Source organism: Stegodyphus dumicola, chromosome X1 (genome assembly GCF_044657685.1).
Source record: "Stegodyphus dumicola isolate Sdum_Otavi_A_Nest chromosome X1, ASM4465768v1".
Lineage (NCBI taxonomy): Eukaryota > Metazoa > Arthropoda > Arachnida > Araneae > Eresidae > Stegodyphus > Stegodyphus dumicola.
In genome coordinates, this window is record NC_140780.1 from 51,078,429 (window position 1) to 51,104,048 (window position 25,620).

At 32.1% G+C, this 25,620-nt stretch overlaps 1 protein-coding gene and 1 non-coding gene across 5 annotated transcripts in view; both read right to left on the reverse strand.

Annotated features, from left to right (window-relative positions):
* LOC118180910 (ras-related protein Rab-31-like) overlaps positions 1-25,620 on the reverse strand; it is a 48,255-nt gene that overhangs the window by 19,289 nt on the left and 3,346 nt on the right. For 2 of the 4 annotated variants that reach the window (XR_004756786.2, XM_035349988.2), the window contains exons 1-3: positions 12,956-13,441; positions 11,354-11,450; positions 1,172-1,241 (exon numbers count right to left, since the gene is read on the reverse strand). Coding sequence is in view for 3 of the 4 variants with exons in the window: in XM_035349988.2 (XP_035205879.1) it covers positions 1,172-1,241; positions 11,354-11,450; positions 12,956-13,007 (219 nt within the window). In the remaining variant the exon portion in view is untranslated. Of the gene's footprint in view, positions 1-1,171; positions 1,242-11,353; positions 11,451-12,955; positions 13,443-25,620 lie in introns of those variants that run through there. The other 2 variants (XM_035349990.2, XM_035349989.2) reach the window with 2 other exon arrangements.
* On the reverse strand, positions 16,482-16,555 carry LOC146993147 (small nucleolar RNA SNORD36). The gene has a single exon (XR_015038812.1). It is a non-coding gene; the product is annotated as a small nucleolar RNA SNORD36 (small nucleolar RNA).

Genomic DNA, 25,620 nt, shown 5'->3' on the forward strand with positions numbered 1-25,620 from the left:
GTATTTTTTATGGTTATCTTCTCTGATAAGTACCGCCTGTTCTGAACAGCCAGCCGGGCTTTTAAAAAAAATATTTTATGATTTTCACCGATTGTGTTGGGTGACCGACAAGTTTATTTTAAGAAATTAGAGTGCTCAAAGCAGGCGTGACACCTGAATAAGGGTGCATGGAATAATGGAATAGAACGTCGGATCTATTTTGTTGGTTTTCGGGATACGAGGTAAAGATTAAGAGGAACAGACGGGGCATTCGTATTGCGAAGCTAGAGGTGAAATTGGACTACCAAGAATGTTTCCCTTAATCGGATACAAGGACTTGCCAAGAATGTTTCCCTTAATCGGATATTAAATTTAAATTTAGGTATGGAAAATGATACTGTATACCAGATTTTATTTGCAAATGAATGAAATTTCAAAGGAATCTTTTTTTAAATTCCTCTAAATATTCTTTAACACCTAGTTTTTTTTAAATACGTAGATAAAAATTTAGTACTTTTGGAAAATAACAGAACATTGGCTTATTTATTTTGTATTTTAAATACAAAGTTTAAAGCTTCGATGAAGTCATCTCGTGATATGGTTAATGCAAATCTTTAGTTCACCAAGTGCGATTATTTTTTTAGCGCCAAGGCGCCAAGTGATAAACGGCGTCAAATTTCAAGTGCATATAAATGCAGAACAATTCTTTCGAGTTTTATAAAATCTGATATCTAGGTAAATTTCTGGTGTAGAAAATAAATATGAAAAGAACTGCACTTTAGTTGAGAAAAAGTTGGATTTAGTCTAAAAATATATAGGCTAGAAATATATTATACAAAAATCTATATTCTGAGTTGCGTTTCTGAGACAAGCAAAATGAGATTTGAATTTTGTCAATCGGCCACACAGAACAGAAGATAGTGAGGCTTCCCTTTTTTAATTCGATCATTACACATACAACAGGCATAAGAGCTCTTTCCTTAATAATAATGATAAAAAGCGTTTTCTACGTGGTGTAACTAAAGAGCCATTGCATGAGTGATGCTGTTTGACCGAGCATTATAATTGTATAAGACCCAGAGTTTGGACGAATACAGTTGAGGCCGCTCCGCGAATGGGTTTTCGTTTCATATGATAGTTTGTGTTATGCTGCAAATCCAGTGAACTAAATGTATCAAAAGAACAAGCTTACCATTGATTTATAGGTTTCTTGTCCAGCTGTATCCCAAATCTGGAATCGTACTGTATGTGAATCAACATCTCTGAAAAATAAAAGGAGTCATTAGATTAATGTCTGAAGGAAATTTACATATTTTACCTTAGACCGTTCTCGACAGTGTAATTTATCGCCATTATGGATAAGCGTGACGTCACAACACACTTCTAAGAATTTCGTTTGGTTATATGTAACCCTGATCTTCAGTACTCCAGGATTGATTTTTCAAGTAAGTTATAAACTCATTGCTATTTCTCTGTTTTCCCTTGCATTTAAAAAAGTGATAAAAGTTTGAGATCTATCCTCTACAGTACAAGTTACTTACGTACTACTATCACAACCATCTGCGCCCAATTGGAGGATTCTTTAATGATGAGAATGTGAAAGTTACTTAGCATGTGCAAGTTCGTGGTTTTTGCGCCTTCTTTTTTAGAAGGTATTATATCTCCTACTATCGATATTTACAGTAATTTTGGTAAACAATATGAACACAAGAAAAGAAAACATATTTTAGCAATTTAAAATACAAATTAGAATTATTAAATAAGGATTCTGTCATACACCAAAAAATAAAACACTTGTAATCTTCTTCGAATCTTTCTGTAATTTTTTTGGCGTTGTTCTTCTCCCGAAGTACACAGCGATCTGTTTTCACTTGAAAAACATCAGAGAATTGCGGATACTCGGTTTCCTGCAATCTTCGGCAAGAGCAGCTTTCTAGAAAAGGCATTTCTTCGTTGTTCTCTTTAGAAAATTTTTATTCTGTATTATTCTATTATTGTCGAAACTTGTCCGTAGTTTCTTCCATTGCTAGCGAAATTCACAAGCTCATATTTTAAACTAAGGTTAAGGCAAAAAATGTAATGATTTTTGTATTAAAACCGTTGGAATTTGGAGTACAACAAAATAGAACGCATAAGAAAATGGAAGCGATGCTTGACTGAAACGATTGTTATGAGCATGGTTGTCGGAAGAATGGTTATGCGCATAGTTGCCAGAATTCGTCACTTTCTGAAAATTTGGCAACTTCTACTAAGATGTTTGCGAGAGTACGTAAGTACCCAGTACAACAAAGACTGGAATATTTGCAAAACAGTGAGACTGTTTATAATGATGCGCATAATCGAAACTTTCAAAGACTGTGAATTTCGACAAAATGATGCAATAAAAGGCACCACGAAACAGCGCGACACCACTTCGACTAGTATTTAAGTGAATTTACATGGGATCCACTTCGTAAAGAAGGTGACAATTTTGTTATTTTATATTCCATTAAGGATTTTTGATCGCTGGAACGAATGGTGCTAGTTTTAGGAATTTCATAGTTAGATAATCTCAAAGCTTGATCTCGTAATTATTTAATATGCCATATTTTGTGATTTATATCTTTTGATTAAGTAATTAAATACAGAGAGATCTGTGATTATCTAACCAAATAAAGAGAATCCGCTCCTTAAAATTTCCACTGGTATTAGTTTTGATGAATGCCTACTAACTTTCATACTCAAAGGGAATATATCCAAGTATCGCTTGAAGCTTCAGTGTGAAAACACAGCAAACAATGTTGACTCAGTCTGGATTGCTGGATATCTTTCATCACGAAAAGAGCTGTCTTCTTTTTAATTTTTTAACACGTTTTATGCTGTGATTATGCAATAAATGCTGAATAAATGTTGAATAAATGCTAAGGAGCCTCGAAGCTGTTATTCACTCTAAAGGATATCTTATAAAATACTAATTTAAATATATTTATGAAAATATTCAACATTATGCATAATGTTCGAATATGCATGCATTTATTTTCATGTAAATGTTACATGGAAATATTAAAATATGCTTCATTACAAATACTTAATTACTTATCGTAACACTTACTGTCCACATAACTTTCTAATATTCACTGTATTTCACAATCTAGAATATATACTCGATAACTAGAAAGTGGTGGCTATTACAGTTCAGGACAGAGAAAATGTGCTCTTCCTAAAATCAAAGTTAATGTGAGAAAAGAATGAGAGAATGAGAGAAATGCAGCGGTCTTCACTTATCTTCCACTATTTTCGTTTCCCATGTATGCGAAAATATTTTCACTTTACTCTATGAAAATTTCTTCTCTTTCTTTTACGGTTAGATGAGAAGATTATTTCATTTAACGACAATTTTTTTTCTTTTAATTTACTAAATCTAGTAATTTTCAATATCCTATAGTAAATATGCATTCATGACCTTTTCAAATATTGAAGTTTGTGCATTTCTTAATGCGTATATACTGCTACTACAGGAGTATTTGAGTTTGGTAGCCCATGCGTGAAAATTTCAAGATTCCTTTAAGTAGTTAGCAGATAAAAATTATCAGTCTGATAAGAGGAAACAAATTACAGTAATTCTAAAAATAAGAATTAAAAGACTCAAGAATAACTTTAACATATTTATTTATACTGATTCATATTAATATATTTTTCATAGAAGTGATAGTGTGGATTCTAAATATAGCAAAGTCCTTAAGAAGGAATAATAGAAATTTTGATCTTAATATTAAATATTTGCTTATTTACCAATAAAATATGGCTCAATGAACACATTCGTTGCGTTTCTTATTTTATGTCGATTAATGAAAGATTTAGTGAGAAAAGATCCGAATAATTTCAAGAAAATTCGTAGACGCACTAAGTCTGACATATTACTCGGAATTCTTTACTGAATGGTTTCAGCCACTGTATTTTTGTGAATACCGTAGGACATTTTGTAAGGTACTTCTCCTACCTTTTAGCATGCCTTCGTGGTGTGGTGGTCTGCACGCTAGGCGCGTATTCCAGAGATCCGTGGTTTGATTCCCGGCGAGGGCATTGCTGATTTTTCATGACTCCTGCTTCCAAAAAATACCTAATGACTCTACAGTTTTACACAAGCAAGGACGTTTTGCTATATTAATAATTGTTAAAAATATTTCATTCAATCGAATACACATTCCTTTGAAAATATTAATTTCCATAAAAAAGTTTGATAACTACATTCAAATTCTGTATTTGGTATAATTTTTGAATACTTATCAATATTGATTCAGTTGCAACTTTCAGAAAAAAAATGTAAGAAAATATTAAGGCTGTAAGGTTTTCTAAAGAATTGAAATATTAATCTACTTTCTCGATACGCTGTTTTTTTAAATCATTAAGTTTGAAGGTTTTAATTTTTTTTAATTATTAAGTTTTAAGTGTTTCCTTTTTTAAAACCATTAAGTTTTAAGGGTTTCATTTTTTTGTTAGAAATTTAGATTTTTGAATTTATTTTCCTATGTATTCTTGTTTTTCTCGTTGACTTTCGAGATATACAAGTAAAAAAGAAAGAAAAAAAAAAAAAAAAAAAGCACGGGCTTTAGTGTCATTGATTTAAAACAATTTTAATGGTGACTTTAATGAATAGAAAGCAATCAATCTCTTTATGTTTGGCCGAGCGGTTGAGACCACTGAATATTGGTAGTTTCACTGGTTTGGGTTCGTTTCCAGATGAAAGAGCTGGTTGCATGATTAGTTTCCATGGTTTTCCCATGTGCATCGTGAACACGAGCCAGTTTGCCTCAAAGCATCTTCTACGAAGGCATCCCTCCTTTTGGTCAGATAGCCCTTGTGGCTTTGCCATATTCATATAACCTAACATATTATTAGCTGTCAGCTAGCTCTAAATGGTTGCAAGAAATTAGGCTCGGCGCAGGAAAGGAAAATAACCGAGAAACTACTAATAGAAAATGTTCATGTAGAATCAGCATTAAAGACCAGAATTATATAAGAGCCACAATCAATATTCCTATAATTAAAAATATATTAGTAGATAATTAAATTCCAGCAAGGCCAGCAGAAGATAGCACCTGATTAATTACATCATTTAATAAGAAAAATATGCAGAAACTACGTTGTAGTTGCGAATACTCAAGTATAAGAAAAGAGATGAAAGAGTTGATGAAAGGAGTATGAAGAAAGCACATTGTTAAAATATAATTATGTCTCTTGAAATTTCAGCAAGAGACTTAATCGTATGTCTACTTTAAAAGTTTAATTTGGTTTACCCTTATAACGGCTATATGAAATCTCTTATTGCACATGCATATATTAAAATTAAAATTTTTCTCAATCACGAGAGAATTTCGACAGACATAAAATCAAATCTTCCTGTCCTTTAACTTTTGATTTACTAGTTAAATACTATATAAATAATTCGATAATAAGATTATTAATCACTTCATTACTGCGAATTGCGTTAAATACATATATTTCTTTTAAAGTTAGCCTGAACAACAGGATAGCTATGATGCCTTAACATGCAATGGTAGTAAATCTTCGTTTCATAGCGTGAAAGGAATTTAATTTATGGGCTTTTTAAAATATGTATAAAACAATTGATTCATTGCTTCTCGCTTAGTAGTGAAGCCATAAACTTCTTTTTATTTCATTCTAAGAGCGGGCAAGAAATAGTAAGAAAAACGTTAATAAAACGAATATGTTTTAGATGGTTTTGAGAAGAGATAAATAACCAGCCTAAAAGACAAAGGATAGCATTCATTTTATCCACGTGTTTCTTGTTATCGTAAGCTTTACGGGTCGTATATTCATAGCATCATTGCTTAAGTCGTCAAACCATGAATTCCTCCTTCGGTAAATCTGATATTTATTATTTCAAGTGGCTGAAATCAGAACATTTTTTTTTATCTAGGTCTCGCATACTGATAGTTTTACTGCTTCTTCAACGACATTTGCATTTATTAAAACCCGCTAAAGGAAATTTAGAACTCGGGCATTTTCTGAGGACGGATGCATTGCTTTTCGTAAGTGTTTTGCGTAAAGAATTCCTGTTAGATTGCATATTGCAATAAAATCCTCAGGTGAATTGACAGTAAAAGGTACGTTTTCATACCAGAATAAAATCAGTAAATATACAAATGCAAATTTATTCAGCCACATATGTAAGTGAAATCACGTATATTTTCCCAAAATGATGAATGAACAGGCAAATGAGATTGAAGAACTGATGAGTGGCATGTCCTGTTATATGAAGCTCTCTATATAAATCTGCGATACTAAAAACGAAAGTAAGAATTTAAGTAAGATTAACTAGAAATACATTAGCCATAAAACTATGTGATATGGTTTAGGAATCGCAGCATGTTTGTGTTATATTAAAATCTTTTTTAATCTCTTCGATATAAAATCTCTATCGAATAAAATATAAGATCGATATAAATTCGATATAAGATCTCTATCGAATGGAAGGTTTCCAAGACTAACATCGGAAAGAAGATTCTGGAAAATCTAAACCCGGAATTGTAGTCGTTTTCAATTATATTCTTTGAAAGATAAATATTCGGAATAGCTGGGAAAGTTACTTAAGATGTATGATATTCAGTTAATGCATTAATTCACCAAACAGCATTTTGTCATACTTTTTCAGCGTTTAACTAAAAATTAATTTATATAATTAATTAATTAATTTAATTAATTAATTAAATTAATTAATTAATTACAAACACATTGCTTCTCCAAAGACTTTTTCAGCGTTTAACTGAACAGCGTTGTTTAACTGTTCTCCTAATTACAAACACATTGCTTTTAATAAAAATATTTTTGGATGTTTGAGTACTTTGTTTCTTTGATCAGGCTTATATTATTTGAAACGAAAGAAAATCATGCTTAGACAGTCGTTTATTTAAAGCAAATACTCTATACATTTGGGAGACAATATGACGCGGGTAAGTCTCCTTTTTTTTTTTTTTTTTTTCAGTATCGTATGTCTACTTTAAAAGTTTAATTTGGTTTACCCTTATAACGGCTATATGAAATCTCTTATTGCACATGCATATAATATTTAACGCATGCGCAGTGAATTCCGTATTTAACTTTCATCCGAAATTAATGATTTTTTTTCATTCATTATTAATTTATTAGGCATCATAGAAATGTAGTTTACATTTTATAGATTCCAATTTGGAAATGTTCATCCCGGCTTAGAAGGAAAGGAAATTTGCTGTTGCCAATAAAATAATTCATTTTACAATCACTTAATTTTTTTCTTTTAAATTCATTTGTAGTGATTGTAGCCTCTTGCGGTCTTTTAAACAAAACAGCTGAACACTGGTAGTTCTCTCTAGCTAACAGGCTCCTAGCTAACAGGTTTATTGCTCTGTGCTTTTGTGGATTTCATCATGTATATCGTGAATGAAGCCACATCCCCTATCTTCATGAAGGAATCCTATCGTAGGCAGACAGAAATCACGTGCTTTTTCATAATTAATGAAACAACTAGTTGTACAGGTTTCAAGTATTATCAGAAAAAATAACTTAACTCCAAAATTATCATCTAGCTTATATAAATTATCACCTCAGTATATAGGTATATCATCTCAGTCAGAAAGAATACAAATTAAAAATTCGTGCGTTTGAAAAATTAATGTTTTTTTTTTCATTTATAAACTCAGTTAAATTTTCTCATTTGATGAGATTTTATATACTTTCAGCGTTACGTGATAGCTACTGTTTGTGGTTTTGAACTCGAAAAAACGGGTAAGGGAAGTGGAAAACTTAGGCTATGAGCAGTAAAAAGTTAGAAAGTAAATCAATTAATTGTCTTCGAGTATTTTATAATGCATGTTTTTACCTAAATGTTATTTTTCAAAGTTGTATTTGATCAATTTTATCTTTCATAAGAATCGAAATGTTATCATTCATGCTTCAAATCCTCTTTAGAAAAACGTGTTTATTTGTACAGAAATGCTCTAATTTGTCTAAATATTGATCACCTTATAAGGAAAAAAAGGCGTTATTAATTAATGTTTTAAGTCTTATGCTTTCATTCGTAGCTGCAAACTATGTTGTGTTCCAACAAATAGCAAGAAATTAAAAAAAAAAAAAAAAAAAAAAAAAAAAAAAAAAAAAACTTTCAGTTAAATATGAGAAAACAAGGCTGTAAACCCCGACCTCTTAGTTTGTATAATGTATTGCTTCAATTGAATATCCAGAAATACCCTTTCATTTTATAGCCTTGTTTTTCTTGTTATTTGATCCAAATAACAAATTTTGGTGATCTTGTTATTTGATGATTTTTATTTGACCTCGAAAAGCAGTTACTAATACTTTATATCTGTTTGCCTATAACTCTCCAATAAACTGCTCGCCAAATTGCCGGACAATAGTAAGGCAGATAGAGAAAAGTTTCATGGAATTTTTGCATTTCCCCATGCGTGCTCTTGTAATGTAACTGGTAGCACATCTGGCTAGCAGTTTGAGAGCTCAAATTTCCGTTACAGCATACTTTATTTCCCAAGTTTCTCGCTTCAAGAATATAATAGTTTTAAGAAGCGCACTGGTAGAATATGTCTTAGAATTTTTTTTTTTTTTTTGTTTTTTTGTTTTGCTTTTTTGAAGTGAGTTATAACGTTTGCTTCTCTTAGCTGTCATATATTGTAACCAACTCTAAATAGACTGACAGCGAAATATTGGTCTAAGAGCAAACGACAGAGTCTTGAGAACGTTCTAAAAAAACCTTTTTTCATCAAATCAGATCTTGAACATAGTCTGTAAATGTATAGTGTCTGTGCCACATGGGGTACTCTAAATATGCGGCGAGTCGAAAGGCCTCTTGAAAGGTTGTTGGTAGGGGAAGAGGGATGAGAGACCTTTGGATACGTCCCCCGCGATGCTCTGCTTCGAAACTGGGGGCGGAACAAAACAAAACTGGGGGCGAGTAAAGTCGTATTGTCACCTGTATGGTGCTCAAGGCTGTTGCCAACGACAGGTGCGATCCTGCACTCCTTGCCAGGATGGATTTCGTGCACTTGCTCTGATGTTACTATGGGACAAGTGAGATAAGTTACAACAACAACAAAATTTTAAACTGAAGCGTGAATCGCAGAAATATAGAAAAGAAATCGACACAGAACATTGATTGAAAAAAAGTCACCAATCTAAGACACTTCACATTGGCGAAAGAATACGGTTTTAAAATGTTATTTTTCAAGCTAACTTATTTATACATTCTTGCCAATAAAATTAGGCCTGAAATATTTTGCTTATTGCTAGTTTAAACCTTTTTTTTTTCCCATTATTCATTAGTGTAGGAAACCCTTCATGCTTTTTAAAGCAACTTGTTTATTTTATATCAAAATATAAATAACTATCAACGTAAATTGCAAAGATTCTTTTTTTTTCTCCATATCTCTTTTAAGATATCTTACCCTTTCCTTTACACGAATTGCTTAAGAAAGAAATATGAAAGAAGAGAACTATTGTGTATGAAAGAAGTATTTTAAGTTTAAATTAGAGCACGCTGTCATCGGGCATAAAGTTTACAATTAATAGAGGTCAAAGTATAAAATTGGGAAACTTGCTATCTATCAAATGCGCTATTATGCAGTTTTGAACGATGACATATGCTTTAGATTGTCAGGTATCAGTATTATGCTTTTTATAATAAGATAATTTTCCATTATTAAAACCTTTGTTGATATCATATTAAAATGAATTAATGGAAAGTTAATTATGGATGTAAACGGGTGCCAAATTTAAGTCTAACATTATAAAGTGTTAATACCTGAAAAATATTTGTATGACTTGAATATTGTGGTCTTATTGCATACTTATACGTACCTATGAATTTCTGAGACACAATCAGCATAAACCTAGTTTGTTATTGATAATACATTCATTATATTCACATTAATCTTGCAAATTTAATAATTAACATGTTGATGATACCTTGTTTCCTTCTTTATATGGTGACAAATGCTCATCCAGTGATGTAACGTTTAGAATTTTACTACATCTATGGTATGAATGCATCAGCAAACGTACGTTTTAACGTTTTAACGTGAGTAAAATCCAGATATTTCATTTGCAGAAATATTTAGTTTCATTAATCGTGATGATATTCACTATAGTATGCAGCTTTAGGATTTTCCTACAAATTTTAAATCTAAAATTTCTGAAAGAAACATTTTAAATTTTGCGTTATGTGACTGCTTATTAGAATAAATTATAGCAAATTTTGTGTAATTTAAATTATTATGAAACATTTTATAAAAAACGCTGAAACGAAAAATATAAAAAATGCTACAGATTTTAATTCTTTTTGACCTTTTTTGCTAAAAGTTTACATTTAATTCATAAACAACTTTATATCAAAATACAACTGGAATTTTTGAAGCTGAAACATCAGCAATACTAGGAAATCATAAACTCATTATTTTCCAAGGTGCACATTCTCTGGGTTCCACGATGAAATTATTTTGCTTGATGATAATCATTTACTGAAGAACTTCTTCAGCTAATACTCTTTTTTAAAGTTTACTGTCTTTTAAGCAGTATTTATATTTGATTCATATTAAGTTTTTTTTGTCATTTTTTCTAATCTCGGCATAAAATTTGTTTTGGAGGGAAAAACTTCTTGTTACTCTTCAAAATTACTCTTTTTGTTCAAGAAGAAAGAATCTTATCCTGCATTGTGCTTACAGAAGAAAACATCGCGGACGAAAACATGGGAAAACAACTCAAGGAGAAAACATCGGGGGAGAAAAGGAAACAAGGGGAAAACATCGTGGTACAAAACATTTTTTTTTCTTTTTTTATACGGGGCAATGGCGGTCCCTCAGCCGACTTCGGCTTGGCCACTTCTAAGGCCAGAACTGGTGGTCACTTTATTATGGAGCCACCTAAAGGTGGGCCACCTTTGTCTCCTATGAAGGGGCAGGCGGTTACAACCATGCCTTCTCTGAGATTCGAACCCGTTACCTTTGGTATCGCAGTCGGATCCACTAACCACTATACCGTCTAGGCGGCTCAAGGTACAAAACATCGTCGTCAAAAATAAGTTGATTAAAAAAAATCCGCTTTTAAAAACATCGTCGTCGAAAATATCGAAAATACCACACGCAGTATTCAAAATCATTAACTTCAGATATTTTTGCACCCTACCATAAACAATACCAAAAGTAAAAGTTTTTAAGTCAGGGAAGATTTTTGAATTGCTCCACCTTTCTACCTCCAATGCTACGAAACAAGATAAATAGAGTAGTTTCAAACTTAGCATGTTATGCAATCACGTAAGTGGAAACTGTCTACATTTTATACCCAAATCCCAAATAATACAACTAAATAATACATATGTGTATATACTTACATAACTTTACAAGAGAAAGATGCGCCTATGGTGGGTGTGACATTTAATTTAAAATGTTTCATACTCAGCTGGAAAACTATGCTTGTTTTACCGACACCTGTAATGGGAAAATATAACGTATAGTGGAAATAGATTCTAATATACATATAATTTTAATTAAATTGCTTAAATTTATATACAGCAAAGTATGAACAAAATTTCTTGATTTTTTTTTCTTTAATACATTTTAAAGTTGTAATCTTTACAACCTTGCTGTTAAAAACGATAAAAATGTAACATTGAATGAGAAAACTGATAAAAATCGAGAAATTACATACTGCTGAAAATCTTTAAAAGGATATGATGTGGAAGAGACAGAGGGAATATCAGTTACAAAGGCTTTAAAAGCTTGCACAAAAAAAAAAAAAAATACCTGAAGATTTGGAATGTTAAAATATTTTCTTGATACACTATTGATGGTCCTACAAAACGATTTAAAAGAGATAGTTGTAACTTGGGGAATGAACTTACCTGTTTTTGTGACTCCACATAGCTGCTGTCTGTTTTTTTAGTGCACATACTGTATAATGTTTTAATAAATTTACTTTTGTAATCCCCATGTTGTTGTGCATTTGTGGTACTCGCGAACTTTTTATATGTTCAAAAATAAATAAATGAATAAATTAAAAAAATAAAATAAAAAAATAAAGCTTTTATTCAAGATTACAAATAAATGCAAATACCAAACTGATCAGTTCTTACAATACTTATAGAGAAGTGAAAGACGCTTTCAATTTAAATTTTCTTTTAATGCATTTAATAATAATAATGCTATAAGATACTGAAATATTTCATGCAATGAAAACGTACACTCAAATTGCTTTTGTTAACAATATTCGTATTTCGTGTAACATTTAATTCTTTCAATCCGAGAATATTTTGAAAACTGTTATCATTTTAGAAAAGAATTAGAAGTTACCTTCGGAACTAAAATATTCATACATCATTAGTAATTACACTTTCAAAGACTAATAAAAATAATTCACTTACTTAAAAATCCATTAAAAGCCAAAAATATCATTTAATGCAATTTAATAGAGTTATTTAAAGGCTCATAAAAATTAAAATACTGAAGTATTTTGATAGAAATGCTATTACAGTATATTTCCATATGCAATTATATGTATGATTAAGACCTTTTTTTTCAAGTAGGAATTTTAGGTACAATGCGCATTATTGAAATACCTTTAAATTGTATCTTTCAAAGCCAAAACTACCAATGATGAGTATATACCTAGCTCTTTTCATAAAGGTTTTTTTAACTTTCTGCAAAGCAAATAAATAATTTGCTATTTTAAAATAAAATCATACCAATTGACTCGAAAAATATTTAATTAATCACTTCATTTAAAAATTATCATACATCTGATGTATTAAAACTAAATTCTCATTTGACATTTCATCTTTTTTCTGAATTTAAATATTAACAAGCTAAATGAAAGGAAAAACAAATCATTGCTAGTAATATGTAACAGTTACATGTGAAGGACAAAAAGTAACTTTTTTAACTGATAAAATGACCTTATTTTAATATTAAAGCCAAAGAAAAATAAAGTATCCTACCTTGTGATCCAATGATGCACGTTTTAACGGAAAAGGAAGAGTTATGCATCATAAAATTTCTTTTCACGAACTGACCTGAACTCAATATAACTCAAAACAAATAATTTATAAGAGACAATGAGCACGAAATCTTTCTTTGACTGCCTTCAAAGAATGCTAGGAAAAACCAGCTGCATTTCCTCCAGTTTCTCACTGGTTATCAAATTTCAACAGGTTTAGTTGCAAGTTTTATTGTAAATTCGTGCACCAGTGCGTTGAAGAATTTGAAATACTATATTAAAAAAAAGTTTTGTTTTAAACAATAGTAAAACTACACCAAATAGAACGCTAAACTATTGGGCGCAAATGTCAAACAAAGCGGCCGAAATATCAATCTGATATTTTCATCTGACTGTGTTTGAATAACCAAACAGCTCAAACAGCTGAAGAGATATGAAAATCAAATTCCCAAGCTACTGTTATCATAAACCCAACTTCGTCCTACAAACTTCAAACGCTATCAGCTGGAGTTTTTTAACGATGTTTTTTTAATGGCCTTTGATGACTAATTTGATTCCAACACTTTGCTTATCTGTCTGCATATAGTCATCTGGTGATACGCTTTCTAAAAAGCCCACTTTTTAGCGACTAATGCTGATGATCTCAAACTGGATAGATAACGAAATTTTGTTGACAACAAATAAAACGCAGTGTATTAACATCAGGTTTTTATTTCATTGACATTTCTAATAATTCAGTAAACTTTGGTTTCGCCAAATATGCAAATAATGTTTTTAAAAATCTTCAGTTGTTGATAAATCAGTAGCGAATTACGATTCTGGATTTTTTCAATAATTATTTTTTGATTTTTGAAACATTTGATTTTGGAAATTTGCATATATTATAAAATTGAACAGGCATATATATGGTAATACTTCATGAGTTTGATGTCTCGTTCTATCTAAAGAGTCTAATCATTGCATTCTTTACGGTAGGAATTGTCATCATAAAATAATCTGTAAAAATAGTCGTTATATTAGTCATATTTATACTGTAAAATATATATATGCATGCATGAAAATTAAAAAAAGCTAGTTTAAATAAGCTACGCGTAGAACAAGCTAGTTAGTTTAAATAAGCCTGTATAAGCTACGCGTAGAGCATAATTTATTTTAAAAGAGAAGCTCAAATCTTTGTTTAATTTGATGAAACAACAACTGGAAAAAGAAAGCCTGAAATAAGAATTACAACAGCAACAATAATTATAATAATCGTAAAATGACCTTCTCCATCTGAAAAGAAGGAGAATTATACATTTGAGTGCTTAACCCTTAAATATTCATGTTTATTATGACCTTGTTTATACATATATATATTCATTTACATTAGTTTTGTGATTTATGTAGACGAAGTTTAGAAGACAAAGTCTGTAGAAGGAAAAAGGGAGAAAACCGGAGGAGCATGGGCTATTTTTCAAAATATTAGGGGTTATTTTCCATTGATATTTATACCAATAGATTTGCATTGTTACAAAAAAGTACTTTAAAATCTTTCTATAGCTTTCTATAATTAAGTATAACTTTCTTTCTCCAAATAACTTATTTTTGCAACAAAATTATCGCAATCAAAGTTTTAAAACAAAATCTCTTTTTAATTTTTTTGTATAGTAAGACCTGCTAGCTTTAATTTTTTTGGTATTTTTGGTACCTGCTAGGTTTGGTATAGTAACACCTGCTAGGTTTAATACCTGATAGGTTTAATAAGACTTGCTAGGTTTGGTATAGTAGGCTGCTAGGTAAGACCTGCTAGGTTTAATTTTTTTTGGTATAGTAAGATCTGCTAGGTTTGGTATAGTAAGACCTGCGAGTTTAGTAAGACCTGCTAGGTATTTTAAGGTGCTGTTGTGAGAAATATTTAGTTCCTTTGTATGACCTGCTTATAAGGCATTTCGCAGTCCTCCTTCTAATTCTCTTCTCTCCCTCCTTCTTCTTCCCTAAACTTCTCCATAGCACTATGCTATGCAGAAAGCATACTCGGAGCGTATTCCAGAGGTCCAGGTTCAAGTCCCGGTGAGTGCATTACTCATTTGTCATGTCTCCTACTTCAAAATAATCTAATGTCTCTATATTGGCGCCCGAACTGAAGAAAGGGGGATGGATGTTGGTTCTTCACCGCAAAGATTTGGCGATTGGGTCCCCTAATTCCCAGTCGCTTTTTAAAAGGGGGAGTATATAAGGTATTTTACCCCTCCTTTCTGCATGGCTTTGTGGTGTAGCGGTAGCACACTCGGCGCATATTCCAGAGGTCCAGGTTCGAGTCTTAGCTAGGGCACTGCTCATTTTTCATGTCTCCTATTTCAAAATAACATAATGTCTCTACATGCTAATCAAAATAAGTTTTTACCGTCCTGCTGGAAAAATATCTGGAATGTATTTCAAATAAATTGCTTTCTTCAAGATCGTAAAAATATCGAAATATTATGTAATCAACAGCAGTTACTCGTATACAAACCCCAAAGAAAACTATAAAATAATAGAATAATGCATATAATTGGGTGCAAAGGAAGTTCTGAAAAGCCAAATGTGAGAAATAATGGTGTGTTTATTGTTCAAAATTGTATTTGGTTTTTCGTATTATGATGTTTATTTTCATATTTGATGTTTTTGCATTCATCTGCCTTTGCGTACGTAAAAAAGTTCTTGTAAATATAAATTTAGGAAAATAAGGTCATTATATAGGTCAAATCTTAAGAATCGATAAGGTCAAATCTTAAGAAAATTTAGGTCTTTCTTATAAATAAAAATCGAATGACTTGATTGCCAGGTAATCTTATTATTATTTTAGAGAAATGCTTTGCGTGTTTAAAAATATAAGCTTCATTATTTTAAATGCTATTATATAAGTTTCATGTCAGTTGTCGAATTTATTAATTATTATTTATACATTATTTCGAACACCATATCGTTTGGAAACAAGATATTTTAACTTCTCCGAGCGTTGTTTGTAACTGAATGTATAAACTATGTGTAATCCTTAAGTAATAAATATGTTTCGTTCAGAGTAATTTCTCAACTTTTCATACAGTGCATTATTTAAACTTTTTACCAACAGTTTTAAAGAATGGTGGCGATAGTCTGAAGAGGAATAATGTTTAGGAACTTCATAACTAATGGTCAAAGTTTCTTTAAAATAAATACTTGCAGTGCTGTTCCATTTTATGCGACTGAATAGTTGCACATAATTAAATTAGTTAGGTATGTTTCTTTTACACGATTCGCTTTCAATACATGTTTCCATTGCAGCATATAATGAACAATCATTGTATTAAGTAATTAAATTTTTACTTTTACATGCAGAAGCTCTATGGACAGATATTTTGTGAAATAAATTATTTAGCAATACCATCAAGGTGATTATGTTCAATCGTTTCACATCAAGTTGATTATGTTCAATCGTTCTCACATCAAAGTGATAATGTTCAATCGTTTTCACATCAAGGTGATTATGTTCAATCGTTTTCATATCAAGGTGATTATGCTCAATCGTTTTCACATCAAGGTTATTAAGTTCAATCGTTTTCACATCAAGGTGATTATGTTTAATCGTTTCACATCAAGGTGATTATGTTCAATTGTGAGCTGCCCAGACGATATAGTGGTTAGTGACCCTGACTGCCCAGAGTTCGAATCTCGAAAAAGACATGGTTGTAATTGTCCTTCCTTCCATAGGAGGCAACGGTGGCCGCCTATTAGGTGCTTCCATAATGAAATGGCCCTTACTTCCGGCTTTTGTAGTGGTTAATGGCTATTAAATGAAGCGCCCGGCCATTAAAAAAATGTTGAATCGTAAAGTATTTTCTTATGTGAGTTTGAATTTTTAATTTTTGTGAATCCTCATGTGAAATTTATATGAGATTTGAATGTGTGAAAAAATCGATTCGTCTTCGGTTGCAGTTTTAGAAATGATATTGTGATGTACTTTGCATACCTATTTTAGTATCTCTTTGCAATCTCTGAAATGCATAAGTAGATTAATGCGGAGTAGAAGAAAACTCTCTTTGCACTTTTTTTCTGCGTTAATATGCCTAGAGAGTTTGGTTTGTTAGATTGTGGCGAACATTCGAGGACCAAAGAGAAGGGATGCCTTCGTGGAGCAGTTTCTGAGGGAACTGGTTCGTATACACGTTACACATGGGGAAAAGCATGAAAACGCCCAAGCAGTCAGCCCGTTGGGTAGCATTCGAGCCCCCGACCGAACTACCAAGATTCAGCGACTTTACTACACGGCCGCTCGTGGGCCTGCCTAGAGAGAGTGGTATGTTTTAGAAAGAAGAGAAAGAATGCATTCGTTTTTTACTCTAACTAATTTGTTAATCTAGAATTTCTGGGTAATAGACTAGTTTATTTAATTAAAGAAAACTGGTGGAGGGCTAGTTGCTACGGAAGGATGCTTTCGGAAAGGATATTTTAAAGAAAATTAACTCGTATTCTTATTATAAAGTTAAATCACGAAACTCCCATGCAGGTAACTGTTCGCCGGTATTTAGACTCGGTTCGAACTATCAGTATGCAGCGGTCTTTGGCCATTCTCGGCGGAAGCTCAAGTACGAATGAATATGTGGTGAGACAAAAAAACATTTATCCGTTTTGGATTCTGTTTCTGGAAAATGAATTTGGTGAATTCATGGAATTTTGAACCCCTCCTAAAGTGTAGTTGGATTATGGACCAGTTTCTTTTAAAAGTTTCCCACGATGACACATAAAAGCTTCTTACCATGTTATCTATTCCATTGGCCAACTTTGGTTCGGTGCAACGGTTTTTCTCGTCCCTTCCACCTTAGTCTTATGGTACATTTCTTGACTGATTGCTTTTCCCAGCTTATCTTTCTTTATCCCATTCTTTATCTTAGCTCTTACAAATATGTGCTACCTTCTTTCTTGTTTAATGGTTCTTTTGTTTTCGTAGGCTCCCAAAATTCGAGACCATTTGTAGCGATTTTCCTTTTTAGCCCAAAGGATGTTAGCCCAGAAGGGCTAATTTCGTTTTGAGATTTTGCGTCAAAAACTTTAAATGTCCGTTTGACTTTTCAAATTGTTGCCACCAAATATTATCACCCTGTTTTATATTTTAATAAATTAAATAATGAAGAATCTGCATAAATGAATGTGTGTTTCTCGCATTGTGATAAAACAGCAGTAGCTAGAGCCATCAAATTTCGAATAACCTAATCCTCCACCGAATGTGGGCATCTGGAAGCCCTAATTTGGAATTTGTTTTATTATCGATTTCGTATTTTGTAACACTTGAATAAATTTTTTATTAACAAACTCAACGATTTTAAAGCGAGCAATGGCAACACCGTATCCCCCCAAAAAAACACACACACACATTTTTTTTATCTCCGGCGCACGAGACGATTGTGTATTAGAAATTCTGAAGATATGCACGTTTTCAAATTATTATGCGATATTCCTGTTGAATTGAATTTTATGGTTTAAGTGCAAAGAACATGATATTTAATAAATAAAGGTAACACACACAAAATATTTTTTTTTAAAAAAAAAGGCTCTTTTGGGCGTAATGTAAAATCTTAAAGCTTTCAGATTTTTAGTCAAAAGGGGCTTTGTCCCTGAAGGAGTATTGTTTTCGTTTTGCGATTTTGCGTCGGAACCCTATAAACGGCATATCACTTTTCAAATCGTTGCCACCAAATACTATCGCTCTGTATTATATTTGAAGAAATTAAATAATGAAGAATCTGCATAAATGTATGCATGGTTCTCGCATTGTGATAAAACAACGGTACTCAGAGCCATCCAATTTTGAATGACGTAATCCTACTGCGTCTGAAAGCCTAAATTTGAAATTTGGAATTTGTTTTATTATCGATTTCATATTTTGTAAAATTTTAACGAATTTTTGATTAACAAACTCAGCGATTTAAAAGCGAGCAATGGCAACACTCTCCCGGGGAGGGGAACTTTTTATCTTCAGCGCGAGGAAATGTGTATCGGAAATTCTAAAGATATGCTCATTTTAAAATTATTTTGCGACATTACTATTGAACTGAATTTCATGGTTTAAATACAAAAACCATGAGGTACTTTTCCGTTTTGCCGGCGCAAACGATAAAGTCGCCAATAATGGTACAACTTATGCCAAACAGAATATCTTCCCTGGTAACCTTTCACTCTATATTTTCAAAACAATTCGCAGCCATTTCTTATCAGATTGATTGTTTCTTTCAATACTGACATACAATTACATAGAATGTTTACAAAAGATAGTTAAATTTTATACCCTAAGACCATTTGCGGTAATTAAGTCAATTAGGAGTAATCACACCGCTCACCAGAAGGCGAAAATATAGGAAAGGAATATATATAATAAATACAAGAAAAATATTGAAAATAATATAATGTAATAAATATAGGAAAAATATTTCAATTTAAGGGTTAAATTCATCATTTCTAATGAGAATGCACTAGCGAAGTAAAACACTGCGGTTTTACATAATTTCTGAGTAAACTATTCGTACGAATTGAAATCATTCTTGCATTTAAACTTGTATTCTAAATTAAGATTTAACTTGAAATTAATGTAGATAATTACTGAGAGAATTATACTTACATGTTTACATGAGATGAGATCACTTTGGGTCACGTGATACGAACCAGCGAATCAGGTTGTTGAACCAAGAAAGCATAGTAAATTCTTAAACTAATGTCTTTTTACAAATTTATTGGCTTTTTACAAAATTTTAAATCATATTAATATGTTTATGCCTTCAAAATAAAAAAAATTCTTAGAACTAAAATCTTTTATGTGTGTACTGTATGCTGTCGTCAACAAAGTCTGCTTGGCGAGATTTGCGCTGGCGAAACGGAAAAGTACCGAAGATAATATTTAATAAATAAAGGTAACACACAAAACGTTAAAAAAAGCCATTTGGACGTAATTTAAAACCTGAAACTTTTCAGAAATTTTTTTTTTTGAAATTATCTTTTTTTATATATCTTTTTTTTATACTCGGTAGATAAGTTTCTCAATACTTTAAAATGTGTCTCTATATTCTTTTCTAATTCCTATTTTACATGATACGTCGGAAATTTATTCATATTTGAGAGTATATGACTGCCTATCTTCATCCTTGAAGGGCCAGTCATGACATTAATATTTTGAATAATAAATGCATCGTAAAATTAAAGTTTAATTTATGTATTTTTCGTTTCTATATATGAGAATAATGAATCAAATTTATTTCCTACTTTGAAGTCACGTTTTCGCCTTTTTCTATTGTAGTAGTGCTGCTGTCTACTACATACGTCTCCCGAAGTTTAAAGTTGCCTCATTCATCAATTTTTTACATAACTTTGTTCAAATTCAAGGTCTCACCGATGAATAAAAATCACTTTATTTAAGAGCATTATACGGTTTCTAGTTAAAATAATTCCGCGATTGTCTTTACACAGAATAATGCTTAGCTAAACAACTCGTATTGGCAATTATAGTTGAATAGCAGCTGTAATTCCAGCTGTTACGACACTGCTTATAATATATGAAAGTTATAAAAGAACAGAGTGTATATTAATCTTTTCAACTGACTGAAACCGATAAGGAAGCAGCTTAACATGTTGCTTTCCGAAATCTACATTTCTTCGAAAATATTAGTGAGAGCTTTCGGACAATGATCTGAAAATACTTAGGAATATTCAAGACTCGTTTTAAAGTGTCTTTCATGTTTTTACATGAAGTTTCGCACAGGTACAGACACCAGTGGTTATCACGTATCGTGTCAGCGGAACGATCATCTTACCATCAGGAAAAACAGTATATGGCACTGAATAAAAATAAGTATTTATATACATTCATGTTTAAAATAATATCTTGTAGCAAATCACTTCCTACTAGTATTTCAGTTAAAGTTTTTAATTACTAATACTATTCTCGTAAAAGACTAGCCGATAATTAATGTTTTAGCAAACTTGACATACGCATTTGTATGTCAGTGTAATTTGGGAGAAAAATATATCTCTGAATCTTTGCATATTCTGTAGTTCGAGGTATATTAGCAGACTTTTTTTTATGAAATTTTCCACTATTTTCTGGTTTCTAGTATCATTGTTAAAAGTTATAAATTCAAGTTTAAGAATCTCTTTAAAAATAGTTTGCCAGATCTTTCTGCCTCCTTTTAATGGTAACAAGTCTGTTAAATTTCTCTGAACTATTAAAATACCTACAGAGTTTATCAAACACAAACGTTCTTTCCTAATTCCTCAATTAATGTTCCCTAGGAATATAAAACTACGGTCTTCAATATGCTATGTTTTATTGGCTTTCCTGCCGACTCTAATGTAATCCTGGACAGAGAGTTTGCTGGTATACCATTCTTACCAAAATAATGCTGAATACCAAGGTTATATTCTTGGAATTTTAAAGCACATCAAATCAGTCTTGGCAAGACATGTGTACCTGTAAGAAATTGAATTAAGGTGGCATGATATGCAAAGACAGGGTATGTTTTTTTTTCACCTAACAAATCTAAAATTTTGTACTGTGGATAACAACACAAAAATAGCGCAGTCTATCTCCCTATAGCTACGCTCAACACACGATAACGTCTGATGAAGGATAAGTTGTTCATTTACCCTATATACGTCCCCGCTCCCTTTGAAGTAATCCAACGCATCGGCATAAATTTCCTTCCGAAAGCTTTTCTTTAGGTCGAAGAATTTCCAGTGCCTCTGAAATTAGTGCTTCTTTCAGTTTTTCAAACGAAAAATGGATGGTTTATTTGATTATGGCAAATCACTCCAGGCTTACCTGCGTGAGGGATTTCAATACCTGAATGAGACGGATTTTTATTATTGAATTTTATTTTAATATAATACGTTAATATTTTAACACTTTGTACTTTATTAAACTCATGATTTGTGGTTTTATCCCTGTTCTTAAATCTGATATCATTGTCTAAGTTTCATATACTTGTTTCATCTGAGCATTTCATCATTCTACTTTTTTATTCGATTTTACAATTCAGCTTTGTTTTAATACACAACTTAAGTTTGGCGCATCACAACCTTTCAGGTTATGATGTGCCAAAAAATCCACCACCACATCTGCATAAGAAAAGGGATTTCTAAAAAGAGTGGTTAGTGTCCACATAGCACGTAGGGAAAACCACTAAAGTCATACATTTACTTGTTTTTATTTTCCTTATTATCTATTTGTAGCGTGTATACGAGCTAGTTTCCCTTAGAAAGTCCACTACGAAGGCATCCTTCGCCTTAGGCAGATAGCCCTAGTGTGCTTTGGCATAATAAACTAAACAAAACCAAAACAAACTTTATTGTCTATTAAATTATGGGAAGATGATGTACTTTCGCCGACAAAAGTAGGAATTAAATCACGATTTAAAGATAAAAGGTTTTATACTGAGATACAAAAAGAACTCAAATAATCATCATTCACTAATTGAATGGAATGCTAAAGGGGAGTGGTACGAGAGTTCCGGTTCATAGTTTCCCATTGTGAGCGCTAAGAAAATAGGAAATTTAAGGGACCATTCCTAGTTCGAGGGGCAATGAAGGTGTAAAAAAAACACGGAAAATTTAGTTAGTTTAAAATTTTTTAAACAAATGTTTAAGCATTCACTTAATTGTACAAATAAGCATTTTTACAAGAATATAATTATTACAAGAATTTTTATTATATATTACATTATATATTTTATTATATATTACAATATATTTTACAAGAATCATACCAAATCTTGTCAATCGACTCTTGGCACTACTTGGTCTTTTGCACTCGAGAGCTATCTAAGAAAAGGGAGGAATGCCTTTGGGAAGGACTTTCTGAGAGAAACTGGCTCTTAGCCACGTTCCTTATGGATAAAAGCAGGAAAACGCCCATGCAGCCAGCCAGTTTGCCTGAAATCGAACCCAGGTAGAACTACCAGTATTCAGAGACTTTACTGCTCGGCCGCTGGAGAGTCTTCATAAAAATTTCATATAAAAGTAAAAGGTATTTCCCTCGTCTTCTTAGCATGTAGTGTAGTAGTCTGCACGCTGGGCGCGTATTCCAGAGGTCCGTGGTTCGATTCCCAGGGAGGGCGTTGCTCATTTTTCACATTTCCTGCTTCCAAAAAATACCTGATGTCTCTACAAATGTATTAAGGATATATTCTGCGAATTATATTATCCAGATTATATTATCTGTTTTTCTAGTATATTGGGCTTTAGCTTCTTATATATCATATGCTCTTGAAAATTTATCTTCTTATAAATTAGGTGCTCTTGAAAACTGCTCGGAAGATAGGGATGCTTTTGTTTCTAGCAACAAGAATTTAAAAAAAAATCAAGTGATCTGAATATGCATGAACATTTGCATTAAAAGTGTAATCAGATTTTCACTTGAAAGGAAATATATCAGACTAATAATTTCTTTAATTACAGAATATGATACGGGTCTGGCTTAAAATCAGTGATTTATTCCTACAGTGATTTGTTAAGACGTTCACTAATTAGCATTGTAAATCGTAAAACATAAATTAGTCTATTGGCTCTTTTATTTAAAGGAAAATAGTTCATAATGCAAACAAATCATGTCAAGGAAATAATTTTTTTTTATATAATCAAGCATTTATATAATTGCAGATAAGGATCCTTTATCTTTCAAAAAAGGCTATTCAAATGTATTTGTTTTCTAGTGTTTGACCTCAAAAGACATTTTGTTTTCGGTGTCTTTTCAAAGGAATCAAAACATTAATTTTCTGAAAGCGAAGGATATCAAACAGATAGTTTATCGTAGAAGTAAACCAAATCCTTTGTCAGTGGAGATAGATGCAATCAAACGATCAAAGAAAAATTTTTTTCTTTGTTATCATAAAAGAGTTCTTGGAGAAAGATTTGATCGGCAGCTTTTCAAACATTCCGCGAAGTACACTAATCTCCAGTTTACTTTAAAGCATGTGTATTTAACTTGAGGTTAAGTTCTGAAACATATGAATTAGAAGAGCGTGTATAACATTAAAGCTAAATTAATATCAAAGACATGTTACAAGGTATAAAAAGAATTCAGTCTTCTCAAAATGTCTTCTCAAATGAAGTCTATTAACTAGTTGAAACCCAGAACAAAAGATAAAAACAAATAACTAATGAAATAGTGGAATAGAAACAATATCAAAATGGAAAACGGGAAAAATGCATATGTGGTGCAACAGCTGGATAAGAATTATTCTTCGAATTTCTATACATTACAACTTTCTGCTTTTAGTTGGTGAATGTTTACTTTTCGGTCAGTACCTTTCTATTGGGTTATCGATGTTTTTATCAATATATGTCTCGGGTTTTAACCTTCACCTAGTCTTTATCTAAGCTTTTGCTTCTTTTTTCGCTTGTTTATTATTTTTCTCTTTATCATAGAAATTTCCTTCCATAAATAAATGTGTTACGTATAAACTTATTTCGATTTTATTAGAGTTAGGCAACTTTATATTGCTAATTAGAATAACAGATAAATCCCTACGAACACAACTTTCTCTTTAGAAACGTCGCTTTCCGCTCCTTCTCGGTCTACCTACACTGCAGTCTGTTACGTTTCTTCTTATCAAAATATCAACAATGTTCTAGAACATTGTTGATATTTCAGAAGTTTCTTACAAAATCAGAAGCTTTTTATAAAAAACATACTTGATCGCGTGAAATGGTGGTTTGGTTTGGTTTATTTGATTATGGCAAATCACTCAAAGGCTATCTGCTTAAGGAAAGAGATGCTTTCGAGGAGGGATGCCATCGAGGAAACTGGGTCGTATATACTTTACACATGGGGAAAACACCCAAGTAGCTAGTCCATTCGCCAGGATCCCAATCACGGACCGAACTATCAGTGTTCAGCGACTTTACCGCTCGGCCGCTACTGGGCTGATTCCTTGAAATGAACTTTTTCGAGATGCGGTGTGGTGAATTTAATTATGACAAAGCACACTAAGGCTATTTGCCTAAGGGGAGGGATGCCTTCGTGAAGGACTTTCTAAGGGAAACTGGCTAGTATATACGTTACACATGGGGAAAACCACGAAAACGCCCATGCAGCCAGCCCGTTCGCGGGATTCGAACCTCGGACCGAACTACCAGTGTTCAGCGACTTTACCGCTCGGCCGCTGGGCCTTTTTCGAGATGCAAAGAATTTAAAGAGAATAAACGAATTTCCATCTGATTTATAAAAGGAAAAAGGACAGCGAGATTTTAGTCCCAGCCTTTCGGGATTTATTCTGAATGTAAGAAATAATTTTTCAAACCAAAAGGAAGTTTACAATATTTTCTCGCTTGAAGAACTAAAAAACACATTCATAGTCAACGAGGTAAAACGAATTCTATAAAATCAAAACCAGCCCCGAAGTTATTTCTAGTAATTTTTAACTTCATAAAGATGGCTTTTCGTAATGACTTATGTATAAGATAAAAAAATCTGAAGCATGAAATTACTACTTTTAATTTGGCTATACCCCGTATTGCCTTAAAAATACTAATATGTCAATCTAAAGAGCGTCGTCTGAAGATTGACTTGTTTCGTGTTTATTTTATCATACTGCAATGCGATGAACCCTCAGCCAATCAGACTAAAGAAACTTTTGTCTATAAATATCACTGTTACTATTGTGTAAGCACTTTTTTCTTCCCCCT